Source organism: Schistocerca serialis, chromosome 11, assembly GCF_023864345.2.
Source record: "Schistocerca serialis cubense isolate TAMUIC-IGC-003099 chromosome 11, iqSchSeri2.2, whole genome shotgun sequence".
Classification (NCBI taxonomy): domain Eukaryota; kingdom Metazoa; phylum Arthropoda; class Insecta; order Orthoptera; family Acrididae; genus Schistocerca; species Schistocerca serialis.
In genome coordinates this window covers 50,347,324-50,363,861 of record NC_064648.1, presented here as the reverse complement: position 1 = coordinate 50,363,861, position 16,538 = coordinate 50,347,324, and the positions used below count along the sequence as shown (strand labels likewise).

At 39.6% G+C, this 16,538-nt stretch overlaps 1 protein-coding gene across 7 annotated transcripts in view; it reads right to left on the bottom strand.

Moving 5' to 3' along the window:
* Nucleotides 1-16,538, bottom strand: part of LOC126426991 (zinc finger protein 431-like) — a 183,579-nt gene that overhangs the window by 55,637 nt on the left and 111,404 nt on the right. For 3 of the 7 annotated variants that reach the window (XM_050089144.1, XM_050089145.1, XM_050089146.1), the window contains one exon: nt 3,796-5,790. The exons of 1 other annotated variant lie outside the window; for it this stretch is intronic. In XM_050089144.1, coding sequence (XP_049945101.1) covers nt 4,305-5,790 — 1,486 coding nt within the window. In that variant the 3' untranslated portion in view covers nt 3,796-4,304. Of the gene's footprint in view, nt 1-579; nt 784-3,795; nt 5,791-16,538 lie in introns of those variants that run through there. 3 more of the 7 variants (XM_050089147.1, XM_050089148.1, XM_050089149.1) reach the window with 3 other exon arrangements.

The following is a 16,538-nucleotide window of genomic DNA, read 5'->3' as shown; positions in this document are numbered from 1 at the left end:
AGCTAAGTCTAGTCAAAAACAAATATCTACACTCATACGAAATTTACGCCAAAATATGTAAACAACAACGCAACTGCCGGCCTTTACAAAACATTTCCTTTTCGATGTAATTACGTTTAGAAAAGCAAAACCTTCAATACATAGATTAGATAAGTAGTAAATGCACTAGTCTAAAATGTAATATTAACTAAATTAGCTCTTATTCCAATATTAATCGCTTAACTTAGTGAGAGCTTCATACACGCACATCTGCCTGGCTACAGGGTTGTCAACCTAAGTACATGAAATAAGATTTAATAAAACAATGAAAGTGTTACAGTTGTCTTAATGAGATTAGTTTATTATGGATATATAATCAGTTTGTAATGTATCCTTCAATAACTTTGTAATTTTAACTTTTATACTACAAACTGCAGAGATTATAGGAAAAGTAATAAATCTTATTAATGTTATAGAGCTAGGCCTCCTTTTGTATGGAAATAACCAACCAACCTTCGATGATGCACCCATCAGATGCAGTGTTACAGCCTTTCATGATCTGCGAGGCTAGACCTTCACAACTGGTAACAACATTTGCTGGCCCCAATGCTGTCATTCTGAACCACAATACTCCATCACTGTCCACTGGCATCACCATTGCACCAGCTTAGCCACTGCCCCGCTGATGTATCTTGGCAGCCCTCATGCTGTCCCTGCTGGCTCAGTACATGGTCAGCACAGCTGTTGCCTCGGCACCACCACACCACTGTATCAGTGCATCATTTCAGTTGGCTGCGTATATTCCTACAATAGCCAAAATTATTTCTACAATAGCCAAAATTGGCCAATTCGAACTCTAAATTATTGTACTATTATTTGTCACTTCTTAAATACTTTTAGTTTTCTATTCATGTCCACTTTTTTTACTGCATTTTGGAAATTATTTGTTTCCCCTATTAGAACGTTGCATCCTTTAGCAAGAGCCACCGGTCCAAAGGAGCATTTTCAAACATCAAACTACTACTTTTGTAATTTTGAAATAATTAGCCTGCTGCTATGGAGGGGGAGTGAAGTGTGTGTGGTAGATTGATAGACCGAGTGCGGAACACTTTATAAAATACGTTTCACTTCAGAGCTGTGGCTAGTCAGGGGCTACGTCTGTATCAGTTACCACTGTATATGCCTTGTTCACATTCATACAATTCTGACAGAGGATACTGATGAGGAGACACTTCCGAGAAGCATCCTTAGTGAGGAAAACCTAGAAAACCATCCAGCAACCAATGAGACCGCTGTTAATGGTCACATGGGGCCATAGGCCATAGCCGGGATAAATTTGACTCACTATTGGCAACCAGCTTTCAGTCTGATCAGAGGTGTGCTTCTATTCCATTCTCCAGCACTATGCCCCTCAGTCTGTTAATGGCCTTAGAAGTAAAGTTCTGATGTAAATACCAGTTAGTTGTTTTAAAGTACTCCTCATTGTTGTTTATTTTAAACAATATGCTTGATTACCCTTACTCCTGGATCCACAACCTACAACTGACTTGTCCTTGACAATTCTCATACAACAGTTTATTCTGTAGTGATTAGATAGGTTATTATTTTAATAGGTGCAGTTACGCTCTTTAATTTATGGCTATGTACAGTGTTTATGTAGACTCAGTTCTTTGGATGGTTTTCCACACAACCACTGAATATATTTATTTTCTGCTTACATCTCATGTACCAGAGAAACACCATATGACCCATCCTTAGCTGACGCCTATAGATATTCAGTCCATATTGTGTACCTTTTTTTAACATGTTACTACAAATTTTACTGTTTCTTAGAGATTCATATTATGTATAGTCGCCACACTTTGTAGTACATTTTCATATTCATTGGAATATAAGGCTATTGTCCAGAAACCCGGTTTTTCTTTCCTTTTATTGGAAAATAATATTTAATACAAATGTATGCGGATGTTGTCTAGTATGAATAACCCATACAGCAGTTGTGGATGTACTATCATGGGAAAGATGAAATACAATGTAATCATATCACTACAAAGTGTCACAGCTGAAGTGTAGCAACACAGAACAGTGCCAATCACTTAATTATAACTATCTCCCATTGTTACACATATGATGAAACATACTAAACCACTTTCAACAATAACAAATAGGTAGGAAATCAAAATTAAAAACAATCATTCTGAAATTGAAACTGAAGCATAAGTACAATTTTCCAAAAACCTCATGTATATTTACCACAAATTAAGAAAAATACCCACAATGGAAACATCTTTGAATATAACACAAGAAATATTTAGTGCTCACGTTCTGAGCTCTCCCAAGTGTTGTTCTTGTGTATAAAAAAAAACTGGAATCAAATCATAACACCTAATGTTTGTTTACCTATTTCTTTTTTTTTTTTTTTTTTTTTTGTAGAACTTTCGCAGTATTAGATGCTGAACTAGTAATTAAGAGCTTTGTTGGATAACACTTACCTATATTATCTCTGAATTATGTACAGAGCTTTGTGAAACAAAAATATTTCACAAAAAATATAGCTATTGTGCACTAGTGTAAATGGCAACCAAGCACGATGAATTTCTTAGATTACACATTTCCGCATCTGACCCATTTACATGAAGATGCACTGATGGGCAAAAATGTCATGAACACTGTTCATGAGGAGAATGAATGCCACGTTGTATGCACATGATGCAGTAAGCAGATTACACGTATATAAGCAGACTAGAGATTTTTTTCTTCTATCAGAAAGATGAGCTGCAAACATGTACATTTAATGATGTAAATGACTTTAGCAAAGGGCAAGTTAAAGTGGCATTGCAGTTGGGAACTAGAACCTCAAAAGTGGTGAATTTGGTACAATGGATCTATGCTACTGTTGTGAACATCTGAGGAAAGTGGCTGAAAGGTAATAAGTCCATAACATTATGATAAGATGTAATACATCTATACTTCTTCACAAAGTATGGAGGTCAGAAGCTTGCCTGCTCTGTAAAGCTGGAGATGTGGCAATATGTGGCATATCTAATGACAGAAAACAACGCTGGGGCAGCCATACACGTTTTGGAACCCACAGTTCAATGTACATTGTTGAATGTGTGGCTCTGGAACATACGGTCACTGTATGTTTCCATACCGATCCACCAAAATGTTCACTTGCAACTGCAGTGTGCAAGGGATCATTGAGGTTGGAGTGAAGGTCAATTCAAATGTTAACTGTCAGGATGGGTGACATTTCCTGTTACACCAGGTCAGTTGCACATCCAGATATGCTATCATCTAAACGAATGGCACCAAATAGAGGGCCCATTATGCTCTGGGGGCAGTCACTTTGGCTCCTGTGGGACACCTGTTAGCAACAGAAGGCATCATGACAGTTGCAGACTACGTGACATTCACTGCAACTGCATGCATTCCTTCATTCCTGGTGTGCTCTCCCATAGTGGAGTCATCTTTCAGCAGGATAATTGTCCATATCACATGTGCATGGTCTGAGTAGCATGGTAACTAACACTGATGTCTTGACCATACCATTTAGGTAATCTGAACGTGTGGAATACAACTGGTGCAACATACACCCAGAAGCATGTAAATGATGTGTCAAGTCCATATCTCGTAGAATTGTCAAAGTACTGTATTCCAAAGGCGGCCAAACATGCTATTAAGCAGGTTATTATATTTGTTGTTATGTTTACTAATGCAGGATTAGTACCAACAGAACATAAATGTACACACTATTAATGACACACTATGTCTCTTGAGAAAACATATCTGAGTAAAATCATTGTTATAATCATGTTTCTCCAGTATTGAGTTTACTAGCCTCAATGAAGCTAGTGCCATGAATATATTTTTACTGTCACTGTTTCTAAAATACAGAGTTACAAGTACTACATGATGACTTTGTTTGGAATATCAAGCAGCAAGTCATCACATTTCCTTGGCCTTATACTGAATATTGCAAGATACTTATGATTACTGACAAATGTAAGGATTTATCACAATTCACAATCTTCTTGTCGCAAGATCAATAGGAAAAAGCAGTAGTGCTAATGACAAAATCACATTTGATTCATGTTTCTTGAGTATTTGGTAATACCATTTGACATTTGAAGCTACAGATATGAATTTTTTGTCACATCTGTTAGCACTCTATAGTACACATCATTACAAGTTTTTTCACAATTCTACCAGATTTAAAAGTTATTTTGCCGAAAGTACAATTTATTGTCCCCTGGTACATACATTATTTTATAGGCCTTGAGGGCACCAACCATGAAAACCTATTTGCATAAACTAACACATACTTACAATTTCTTTCTGACGTGAAGTAATGCATGTGTCTTGAGAGTATCCAAGTAAGTGAAACTTTTGTCACAGATACCACATTTTTGAGGTCCACTTCCAGTGTGTTGAAATGCATGTGTCTTGAGATCACCTGATGTAGCAAAAGATTCCCCACAGATTTCAAATTTGTGAAGTTTCTTTCCAGTGTGAATTAATGAGTGTTTCTTGAGATCACCTAACATAGTAAAAGATTTCCCACAAATCTCACATTTGTGAGGTTTCTTTCCAGTGTGAAGTAATAATTGTTTCTTAAGATTGCCTAATATAGTAAAATATTTCCCACAAATCTCACATTTGTGAGGTTTCTTTCCAGTGTGAATTAATAAGTGTTGCTTGAGAGAGCCTGACGCAGCAAAAGATTTCCCACAAATTTCACATTTGTGAGGTTTCTTTCCAGTGTGAATTAATGAGTGTTGCTTCAGATTATCTAACTTAGTAAAAGATTTCCCACAAATCTCACATTTGTGAGGTTCCTTTCCAGTGTGAATTAAAACGTGATTCTTGAGATAGCTTGACGCAGCAAAAGATTTCCCACAAATCTCACATTTGTGAGGTTTATTTCCAGTGTGAATTAATGAATGTTTCTCGAGATCACCTAACATAGTAAAAGATTTCCCACAACTCTTGCACATGTAAGGTTTCTTCACAGTGTGAATTAATGTGTGAGCCTTTAGATAACGTGACTGGGCAAACCATTTGTCACAAATATCACATTTGTGAAGTCTTTTCCCAGTATGAATGGAAACATGTCTGTTGAGAACATCAACCCTAGCAAACAATTTGCCACAAATGCCACATCTGTGAGTTCTGTTTGCCGTAAGTAGATCAGCCTGGGCACTGACATTAACAGCTATAGACAAAGTTCCATAATAACTTGTTTTCTCTCTATCATTTGTCATATGTGTGTTACATATGTCATTAGAGGGCTTGTTTGAATCTTTCCAAGTTTCCTTACATGAAGACTGGTCATTGTGTTCTGTGACAGAAACTTCTGCCTCGCTATCCAACGAGGTAGTGGTTTGATGCTCATCACCATGTCCATATTTTTCATGACTGTCTGCAGTTAAAACTCGACAATTCTCACTCATTCTCATATGCTTTTTCAAGCCAACATTACTGTGAAATACCTCACCACACCACTTACAAACATACGAAGGTGGTTGCGCTCCACCAATGTGCATAAACACATGCATTATGAGTCTGTATTTTGAAGAAAAGCTCTGTTGGCAGAAATTACAGCTATATACATGTAATTCCTTTTCCCTCGTACTACAGTCATATTGGGTGGCAACTGAGCATTCCTTATCAACAGTCATATCTTCTGTATTGGCACTGAACCCATGTGTTGACTTCTCCATGTCTATCACCAACTCATCCTGGACCAGTCTATGGTGACAAGGTTCTTCACATGATATGCTGCACCTCCCACCAGTAGTCTGAGGAAATCTGAAGAGTGAGGAGGATAATGTTAAATATTGAGATATACAACAAAGAAAAAATATTTGAGTGACCATAAATCCAGTACTATAAGCCACAAGTCATAAAAGTGCATACGAATTGACATATTCAGTAACTGTTACTGATTTAAAATTATAATATTCCACCAGAAGTAAAGAACCGGTGAGGTAAAAGTGGTTTAAAACGAAAATAACCAGAGGTAATTCAATAATGATTATTCTGAGTCACTGCCATTTGATCTGAAATTCTTATATTAGAACTAAAATACTTCACTTTCACGTGTTACAATCTTTTCAAAATACAGTGCTACAAGTCAATAGTCTACAACAATTTATGAAATGTATCAAAAAATTAATCAGTTACATGTTTTCATTCAAAATTTTTAAGTTCAAGGTATTTCAGATTTATTTAAGAGAGATAATTTCTAAATGTACCTCTTCGATTATGTTAGCTCTGTAAGTGCATTCTCCTTGTTTCGCCAACACTTTCACCTCTACGAATGGTAAATTTATTTCACCTGGTAAACAATTTTTTTTTGTTTGATTCCAAATAAATCAATTACTAGTGCAAGCATCAATATTTTCATTAGTTATCTTCAATGGTTGTTGATCAGCTGGACAATGACTGTTCATGAACAAGAATCAATGTGACATCAATCAAGGGAATTAATTTGCATACTGATGAATGAATGTGAATGACACACGTGCAGATGGTTTTAATCTAAATCTGTTTTTGGCACTGCAACTTATATGAAGCCTTCCACAAATGGAAATGGTTACAAATTTTCCAGTACACTTGGAGTGAGCCTTCTTGAAAATTTTTACATCTTCCCAACATCTGGTCTCCTGGCATTGCAGAACACCGTTGACTGAAGGACACACACATAAATGGTCACATCATCACCCATTAAGTACTGAAGGATAACACTACATACTGAGTGGCGGTGATAACAGCTGATGCATGAGCTGCACCTGTAGTATCTGGGTTTCATTATTATACCTGCAGTTAAACCCTTTCCCACAGAAAAGAACTGTAATGCTTTTCAGGTCCCCAGTACGTACATAGGTGGATATGAAAGATTACAAACTACTGAAGGTGTGCAGGCTCCAGAGTTTTCTCTTGTTCTGACTGTACCTTTTGACTTTTTTCCATTGTGTTGAGTATATAGTTTTGTTAGGCATGGTATCTGGTAAATTTCGAGTGTTTTTGAACAATTAATTGGATCACACGACTTTTTTAAATGTAACTGGTATCATGGTGTGTCAGATTCTAGAAGTTGACAACTGAATCACTAAATATTGTAACTTTAATAACTCAATAATTTACAACTTGTATTTTCATACACATGAAAGTGAAGTAACTGAACACCAATAATGATAAAACACATCAGAAAAATATGCAAATAAGATTTCAAACAAATACCTTTCTGTTTGTCAAAGTACTAGAAACAAAACTTACAATTAAAATTTTACAATATGCCAGTCAACCATAAACCAACCAGAATAAGAAACAGAATTTCTGGAAAGCTTTAGCAATAAATAAATTTTGAGGTTCTTATTTATAAACTGTTTTAGAGACCACCATGTAAGCATTGTGTAGATACTGGGTGCTTCTGTCATATCCCTAACCTTCACTGCACAGCATTTCGTGTGGCAAGTACATTGATAAACTATTCATCTACATCTACACGATTACTCTGCTATTCACAATAAAGTGCCTCGCAGATGGTTCAATGAAGCACTTTCAAACTCACTGTCTACCATTCCAATGTCGAACGGCGCACAGGAAAAACGAGCAATTAAATTTTTCTGTGCGAGCCCTGATTTCTCTTATTTTATCGTGATGATCATTTCTCAAAATTTAAGTGGGTGCCAACAGAATGTTTTCCCAATCGGAGGAGAAAACTGGTGATTGAAATTTCATGAGAATATCCTGTCACAACGAAAAACGCTTCTGTTTTCATGATTGCCACTCCAATTCAAATACCATGTCTCTGACACTATGTCCCCTATTTCGCGATAATACAGAACGAGCTGCCATTTGTTTTACTTTTTCAGTGTCATCCGTCAGTCCCACCTGACGCAGATCCCACACCACACAGCAACACTCCAGAAAAGGGTGGACAAGCGTGGTGTAAGCAGTCTCTTTAGTAGACCTGTTGCACCTTCTAAGTGTTTTGGCAATGAATTGCAGTCTTTGGTTTGCTCTGTTGTTGTTGTTATCTTCAGTCCTGAAACTGGTTTGATGCAGCTCTCCATGATACTCTATCCTGTGCAAGCTTCATCATCTCCCAGTACCTACTGCAACCTACATCAGCTAGTGTATTCATCTCTTGGTCTCCCTCTACGATTTTTACCCTCCACGCAGCACTCCAATGCTAAATTTGTGATCCCTTGATGCCTCAAAACATGTCCTACCAACCGGTCCTTCTCCTTGTCAAGTTGTGCCACACCTCTTCTTCTCCCCAATTCTAGTCAATACCTCCTCATTAGTTATGTGATCTACCCATCTAATTTTCAGCATTCTTCTGTAGCACCACATTTCGAAAGCTTCTATTCTCTTTTTGTCCAAACTATTTATCCTCCATATTTCACTTCCATACATGGCTACATTCCATACAAATACTTTCAGAAACGACTTCCTGACAGTTAAATCTATACTCGATGTTCATACATTACTCTTCTTCAGAAACACTTTCCTTGCCATTGCCAGTCTACATTTTGTTTCCTATCTACTTTGTCCATCGTTAGTTATTTTCCCCCCAAATAGCAAAACTCACCTACTACTTTAAATGGCTCATTAGCTAATCTAATTCCCTCAGCATCACCCAACTACATTCCATTATCCTAGTTTTGCTTTTGTTGATGTTCATCTTATATCCTCCTTTCAAGACACTGTCCATTCTGTTCAGCTGCTCTTCCCAGTCCTTTGCTGTCTCCGACAGAATTACAATGTCATCGGCGAACCTGAAAGTTTTTATTTCTTCTCCATGGATTTTAATACTTACTCCGAAGTTTTCTTTTGTTTCCTTTACTGCTCGCTCAATATACAAATTAAATAACATCAGGGAGAGGCTACCACCCTGTCTCAGTCCCTTCCCAACCACTGCTTGCCTTTCATGCCCCTCTACTCTTAATTGCCATCTGATTTCTATACAAAATGTAAATAGCTTTCAACTCCCTGTATTTTACCCCTGCCACCTTTAGAATTTGAAAGAGAGTATTCCAGTCAACATTGTCAAAAGCTTTCTCTAAGTCTACAAATGCTAGAAACATAGGTTTGCCTTTTCTTAATCTTTCTTCTAAGATAAGTCGTAGAGTCAGTATTCCTCACGTGTTCCAATATTTCTACGGAATCCAAACTGATCTTCTCAGAGGCCGACCTGTACCAGTTTTTACATTCATCTATAAAGAATTCGCGTTAGTATTTTGCAGCTGTGACTTGTTAAACTGAAAGTTCGGTAATTTTCACATCTGTCAACACCTGCTTTCTTTGGGCTTGGAATTATTATATTCTTCTTGAAGTCTGAAGGTATTTCGCCTGTTTCATACATCTTGCTCACCAGATGGTAGAGTTTTGTCAGGACTGGCTCTTCCAAGGCCATCAGTAGTTCTAATGGAATGTTTTCCACTCCCGGGGCCTTGTTTGAACTCAGATCTTTCAGTGCTCTGTCAAACTGTATGCAGTATCGTATCTCCCATTTCATCTTCATCTAAATCCTCTTCCATTTCGATAATATTGTCCTCAAGCACATCACCCTTGTATAGATCCTCTATACAAGGTGTTACAAAAAGGTACGGCCAAACTTTCAGGAAACATTTCTAAAAATGGTTCAAATGGTTCTGAGCACTATGCGACTTAACTTCTGAGGTCATCAGTCGCCTAGAACTTAGAACTAATTAAACCTAACTAACCTAAGGACATCACACACATCCATTCCCGAGGCAGGATTCGAACCTGCGACCGTAGCGGTCACGCGGTTCCAGACTGAAGCGCCTTTAACCGCACGGCCACACCGGCCGGCGGAAACATTTCTCTCACACAAATAAAGGAAAGGTGTTATGTGGACATGTGTCCGAAAACGCTTATTTTCCATGTTAGAGCTCATTTTAGTTTGGTCAGTATGTACTGTACTTCCTCGATTCACCACCAGTCGGCCCAATTGAAGGAAGATAATGTTGAATTTGGTGCTTGTGTTGACATGCGACTCATTGCTCTACGGTACTAGCATCGAGCACATCAGTACGTAGCATCAACAGGTTAGTGTTCATCACGAATGTGATTTTGCAGTCAGTGCAATGTTCACAAATGTGGAGTTCGCAGATGCCCACTTGATGTATGGATTAGCATGGGGCAATAGCCGTGGCGTGGTACGTTTGTATCGATACAGATTTCCAGAACAAAGGTGTCCCGACAGGAAGACGTTCGAAGCAATGGATCGGCGTCTTAGGGAGCACTGAACATTCCAGCCTATGACTCGCGACTGGGGAAGACCTAGAATGACGAGGAGAATGGATGAGGCAATTCTTTGTGCGGTTGACGATAACTCTAATGTCAGCGTCAGAGACGTTACTGCTGTACAAGGTAATGTTGACACGTCGCTGAATGGAGAGCGCTATGGTAGAACCAGTTGTTTTGGTACCACGTACAGCATGTGCAGGCACCATGAGCAGCTGATTGGCCTCCACGGGTACACTTCTGCGAATGGTTCCTCCAACAATGTGTGAATCCTCATTTCAGTGCAAATGTTCTCTTTACGGATGAGGCTTCATTTCGACGTGATCAAATTGTAAATTTTCACAATCAACATGTGTGGGCTGACGAGAATCCGCACGCAATTGTGAAATCACTTCATCAACACAAATTTTCTGTGAACATTTGGGCAGGCATTGTTGGTGATGTCTTTATTGGGCCCCATGTTCTTCCACCTACGCTCAATGGAGCACGTTATCATGATTTCATACAGGATACTCTACCTGTGCTGCTAGAACATGTGCCTTTGCAAGTATGACACAACATGTGGTTCATGTACGATGGAGCTCTTGCACTTTTCAGTCGAAGTGTTTGTACACTTCTCAACAACAGATTTGGTGAGCGATGGATTGGTAGAGGCAGACCAATTCCATGGCTTCCACACTCTCCTGGCCTCAACCCTCATGACTTTCATTTATGGGGGCATTTGAAAGCTCTTGTCTATGCAACCATGGTACCAAATGTAGAGACTCTTAATGCTTGTATTGTGGACGGCTGTGTTACAATACGCCATTCTCCAGGGATGCATCTGCGCATCAGGGATTCCATGCGACGGAGGGTGGATGCACGTATCCTCGCTAACTGAGGACATTTTGAACATTTCCTGTAACAAAGTGTTTGAAGTCACGCTGGTATGTTCTGTTGCTGTGTGTTTCCATTCCATGATTAATGTGATTTGAAGAGAAGTAATAAAATGAGCTCTAACATGGCAAGTAAGCGTTTCCGGACATATGTCCACATAACATATTTTCTTTCTTTGTGTGTGAGGAATGTTTCTTGAAAGTTTGGCCGTACGTTTTTGTAACACCCTGTATACTCCTTCCACCTTTCTGCTTTCCCTTCTTTGCTTACGACTGGGTTTCCATCTGAGCTCTTTATATTCATGCAAGTGGCTCTCTTTTCTCCGAAGGTCTCTCTAATTTTCCTGTAGGCAGTATCTACCTTACCCCTCATGAGATGACCCTTTACAGCCTTACATTTGTCCCTGATTAGCTATTTTGCACTTCCTGTCAATCTCATTTTTGAGACGTTTGTATTTCTTTTTGCCTGCTTTATTTACTGCATTTTAATATTTTCCCCTTTCATCAATGAAATTCAATATTTCTTCTGTTACCCAAGGATTTCTACTAGCCCTCGTCTTTTTACCTACTTGATCCTCAGCTGCCTTCACTATTTCATTCCTCAAAGCTACCTATTCTTCTTCTACTGTATTTCTTTCCCCCATTCGTGAGAATTGTTCCCTTATCCTCTCCCTGAAACTCTGTACGACCTCCGATTTAGTCTGTTTATCCAGGTCCCATCTCCTTAAATTCCCATTGCAGTTTCTTCAGTTTTAATATACAGTTCATAACCAATAGATTGTGGTCAGAGTCCACATCTGCCCCTGGAAATGTCTTACAATTTAAAACCTGGTTAATAAGTCTCTGTCTTACCATTATATAATCTATCTGATCCCTTCTAGTATCTCCAGGATTCTTCCATGTGAACAACATTCTTTTATGATTCTTTAACTAAGTGTTAGCTATGATTAAGTTATGTTCTGTGCAAAATTCTACCAGACGGCTTCCTCTTTCATTTCTTACCCCCTATCCATATTCACCTACTATGTTTCCTTCTCTCCCTTTTTCTCTACCCACAATATTATCTATGTGATCGTTCGAATTCAGGTTATTTGTAATCCATAAGTAATTAGTTGAATTTACAGCCTTCAGTTTTGTGTGACTATCGTGTAATCGTAATTTAGCACACTTCTTATATGACTCATGTGAATAACTTCATACTTTCCCTTATTCAGGGTCAGTTGCCACTTTTTGCACCATACAGATATCTTATCTAAATCATTTTGTAAGTCGTTTTTATCATGTGATGACTTTACAAGACGGTAAATGACAATCATCTGCAAACAATTTAAGACGGCTACCCAGATTGTCTCTTATGTCGTTAATATAGATCAGGAACAATATGGTTCAAATGGCTCTGAGCACTATGGGACTCAACTGCTGTGGTCATAAGTCCCCTAGAACTTAGAACTACTTAAACCTAACTAACCTAAGGACATCACACACATCCATGCCCGAGGCAGGATTCGAACCTGCGACCGTAGCGGTCGCACGGTTCCGGACTGCGCGCCTAGAACCGCGAGACCACCGCGGCCGGCTCGAGGAACAATAGCGGGGAACGCCGGATAATACTTGTTTTACTCGATGACTGTCCGTCAATTAGTACGAACTGTGACCTTTATGACATGAAATCACGAATCCAGTCGCACAACTGAGGCGATACTCCGTAGGCACACAGTTTGGTTGGAAGACGCCTGTGAAAAACAGTGTCGAAAGCCTTTTGTAAATCTAAAAATATGGAATCAATTTGACATTCCTTGTCAATAACACTTATTACTTCAGAGTATAAAGAGTCAGTTGTGTCTCACAAGAACGATATTTTTCTGAAATTATGCTGACTGTGTCAATAAATCGTTTTGTTCGAGGTACTTCATAATGTTTGAATACAGTATATGTTCCAAAACCCTACTGCAAATCGACGTTAGTGATATAGGCCTTAAATTTAGCGAATTACTCCTACTTCCCTTTTTGGGTATTTGTGTGACTTGAGCAATTTTCCAGTCTTTAGGTAAGGATCTTTCGGTGAGCGAGTTGTCGTATATTATTGCTAAATATGGAGCTATTTTATCAGCATACTCTGAGAGGAACCTGACTGGTATACAGTCCGGACCAGAGGCTTTGCCATTATTAAGTGATTTAAGCTGCTTTGTTACTCCGAGGGTATCTACTTCTATGTTTCTCATCTTGGCAGTTGTTCTTGATTGGGATTCAGGAATATTTACTTCGTCTTCTTTGGTGAAGGAGTTTCGGAAAACCGTGGTTAATAAATCTGCTTTAGTGGCACTATCTTCAGTGACTTCACCGTTGTTATCGCACAGTGAAGGTATTGCGTGTTGCCACTGGTGTGCCTTATGTGTGACCAAAATAAATCTGCTTTAGTGGCACTATCTTCAGTGACTTCACCGTTGTTATCGCACAGTGAAGGTATTGCGTGTTGCCACTGGTGTGCCTTATGTATGACCAGAATCTCTTTTGGTTTTCTGGCAGATTTCGAGACAGAATTTCGTTGTGGAAATTATCGAAAGCATCTCGCATTGAAGTACGCGTCATATTTCGAACTTCTGTAAAACTTTGCCAATCTTGAGGATTTTGCGCTCTTTTAAATTTGGCATGCTTTTTTCGTTGCTTCTGCAACAACGATCTGACCCACCTAGTGTACCATGGCGGATGAGTCCCATCACATATTACTATATGTGGTATTTATCTCTCAATTGCTGTCGATACTATCTCTTTGAAAACATACCACAACTTTTCTACACTTACATGATCAGATCGGAAGGAGTGAAGACTGTCTCTTAAGAGGGCGTTAAGAGCATTCTTATCAGCTTTTTAAAATAGATATACTTTGTGTTTCTTTTTGATGGTTGCAGTGATGATGGAAGTGCACATGTATTTTATCAACACACATACTACAGCCTGGACAGTAACACTGCTGATGGTTTACACCACATTTGTTAAAAATTTTGGGATGATAGCTGTTACCTCTATTTTATTCCTTCCTTTGTTCTCTCAGTTTTCCAACCAAAGGGCTGTCATTATGAACAAAAACAGTTTCTTGCATTCGATTTATCTACGCCAGTACTCCTCTATCCAACAACTAGTTGGGTTGGCAGATCAATGGGACTTCGCAACCTTTACTCAGTCTTTTGGCCGAGGCTGGTTGCAAAGTGCCATTACATATTATACAGGCTAGTATTACGATGGGGTCGCCATTCCCAAAGTCCCTCCCCCCGTTCCGGGACATAATTAGTGAATTAGTGTTCCCCAACTGTTTCCATCCAGTGTAATCCATGGGAAAATGCGAATGTCTGCATGCTGTGTAACTGAAGTGGAATGTGGGGACCAGCCTGCTATTCACCTAGCAGGGTGAAGAAAACCACCTAAAAACCACATCCAGGATGGCTGGCACACTGGCCCTTCGTCATTAATCTGCCATGTAGATTCGATCCAGGGTTAGCACGCCTGCTGGAATCCAGGAAGCAGTGTGTTAGTGCTCTCGGCTACCCTGGTGGGTCGTTTCTTACATCACCGTAAAACTATTACATCTGGTTCCACCTACTAAGGAGGGAAGGAGGGAGGTAGGGAAGGAGGGAGGGAGGGAGGGAGGGAGGGAGAGAGGGAGGGAGAGAGATCCCGTGAGAACGCTAGCGTTTACTGCAGAATTTGAGGCATCTGCTGCATGATTAGCTGTAGCTAAAAGCAACTTCAACAACCACTATGGCAATCTGCTGCACCACCCAATTCACTTATTTCTTCAAATTCCTTGATTGTATTCTTCAACTCATTTATTGACATGGGGCCTCTTCACAGCCATTTATTTCAATGATATTCCTGCAATGCAGTGCTGCTGTTCTGATAAAACAGCTGTACCACCTGTGCACGGCATTTCTTCTCAATAGGCACTTCATTTCATACGAAAGAGATACCTTCTTAACTGGGTGTATATACAAACAAGAAAAAATTTCCAGATTTCCCAGCTAGAAACGCGCTTCCTAAGGTGAAAAACTTTTTATTGGGTGGAAGTACATTTTTCCATGTTAAAAGATGGTATCGTTTCGATAGGAGCTATAAACCTTACCAATACATTGAATTGTTATGGATTTATAAGCCTGTATAGAATTTTCTGGCAGTTTAGGAATCTCAACCTACCTGGAGATACGGGCTGGGGAGATACATGGGAGACAGAGAGAGGAAGGGAGGGTGGGAGAGTTAGAGAGAAAACAGGAAAGGAACTAGTGATTGAGGTGCACAGGATGGAAAGGGGATATGGGAGGGGAGGGGAGAAGGAGAGGGATGAGAGGACCCTTGTGCCTCCTCCCTGTGCTTCTGCTACTTGTAGATATAGCAGCTCCTGTTCGAAGTGCCCTCGGCTCTGCATGCACAGGACCAAGATTTCAGTACAGTTCAAATGCATATTCACTGTTATGAGCATAAGCATCCAGCCATGAACACCTCCACTCCCATGGCAAGTGCTCCATCAACTATCATGCAGCACACTTTGCCCCGTGCACCATACACCTCTGAGCCCATTATGTCGTATGACGTTACTGCAATTAACATGTATGAAGTGTTGCATATGTTCGAATTGTATAAAATGCCTGTCCATACAAGAAACGTTTAAAAACTGGTCTACCTGTAACTTGTAAGGGGTCCGTAGGCCCTTACTATAAGTTTGCAATCGGCATAGGTCGATAGGGCGAACAATCGATTGTGTCATGTTGCGAGAGCGAGTGTGGAGTTGAGTCAGTCCCATGTTGTGGGCAGAGGTGTGTGGAGGCCAGTTGTTGTAATGCAAGGCTTTAACGACAAAGGGAGTTGCCATCGCCGCGGTTTAACCCCTTTGTGCTAGAATAATACTGGGAAAGTAGAGAAGTATTATTACACAAGTGATTAGTGATATTCTAGTGCTGATATTTTGGTTTCGCGCCTACCGCGCCGGCATCTCTTTGGATTGTAGTGTTGGATTGCAGTGTTGGATTGCAGTGATGGATTAATGTCTGACGATAATGAGAAATGAAGAGGCCTGTGCTGAGATTAGCCGTATTTAGATATGTATGACGAAGGCAGTGGCTGTCTCCTCCTTTTGTGTTTTTGAGACGAATATAGGTTCGTGATTAGTGAAACTGTGTTGGTGTTTTTCTTGTTACCAGACATTTCATTATTACAGCATTTGAGAAGGACGAACTGGAAAGTAACAACTTCCGTAGCAGTCAATTCCGATTGCCAGCCCCATTAGGTACACGGTCACATTAATAATAATTATTGGGCTGCTATTCGATCAGATCAGGTCGGGTCGAAATAAATCGGACGTGTTACACCTTGGCGACCGTGACAGGACGTTGTTCAGTTTTCAGACGGATTGTA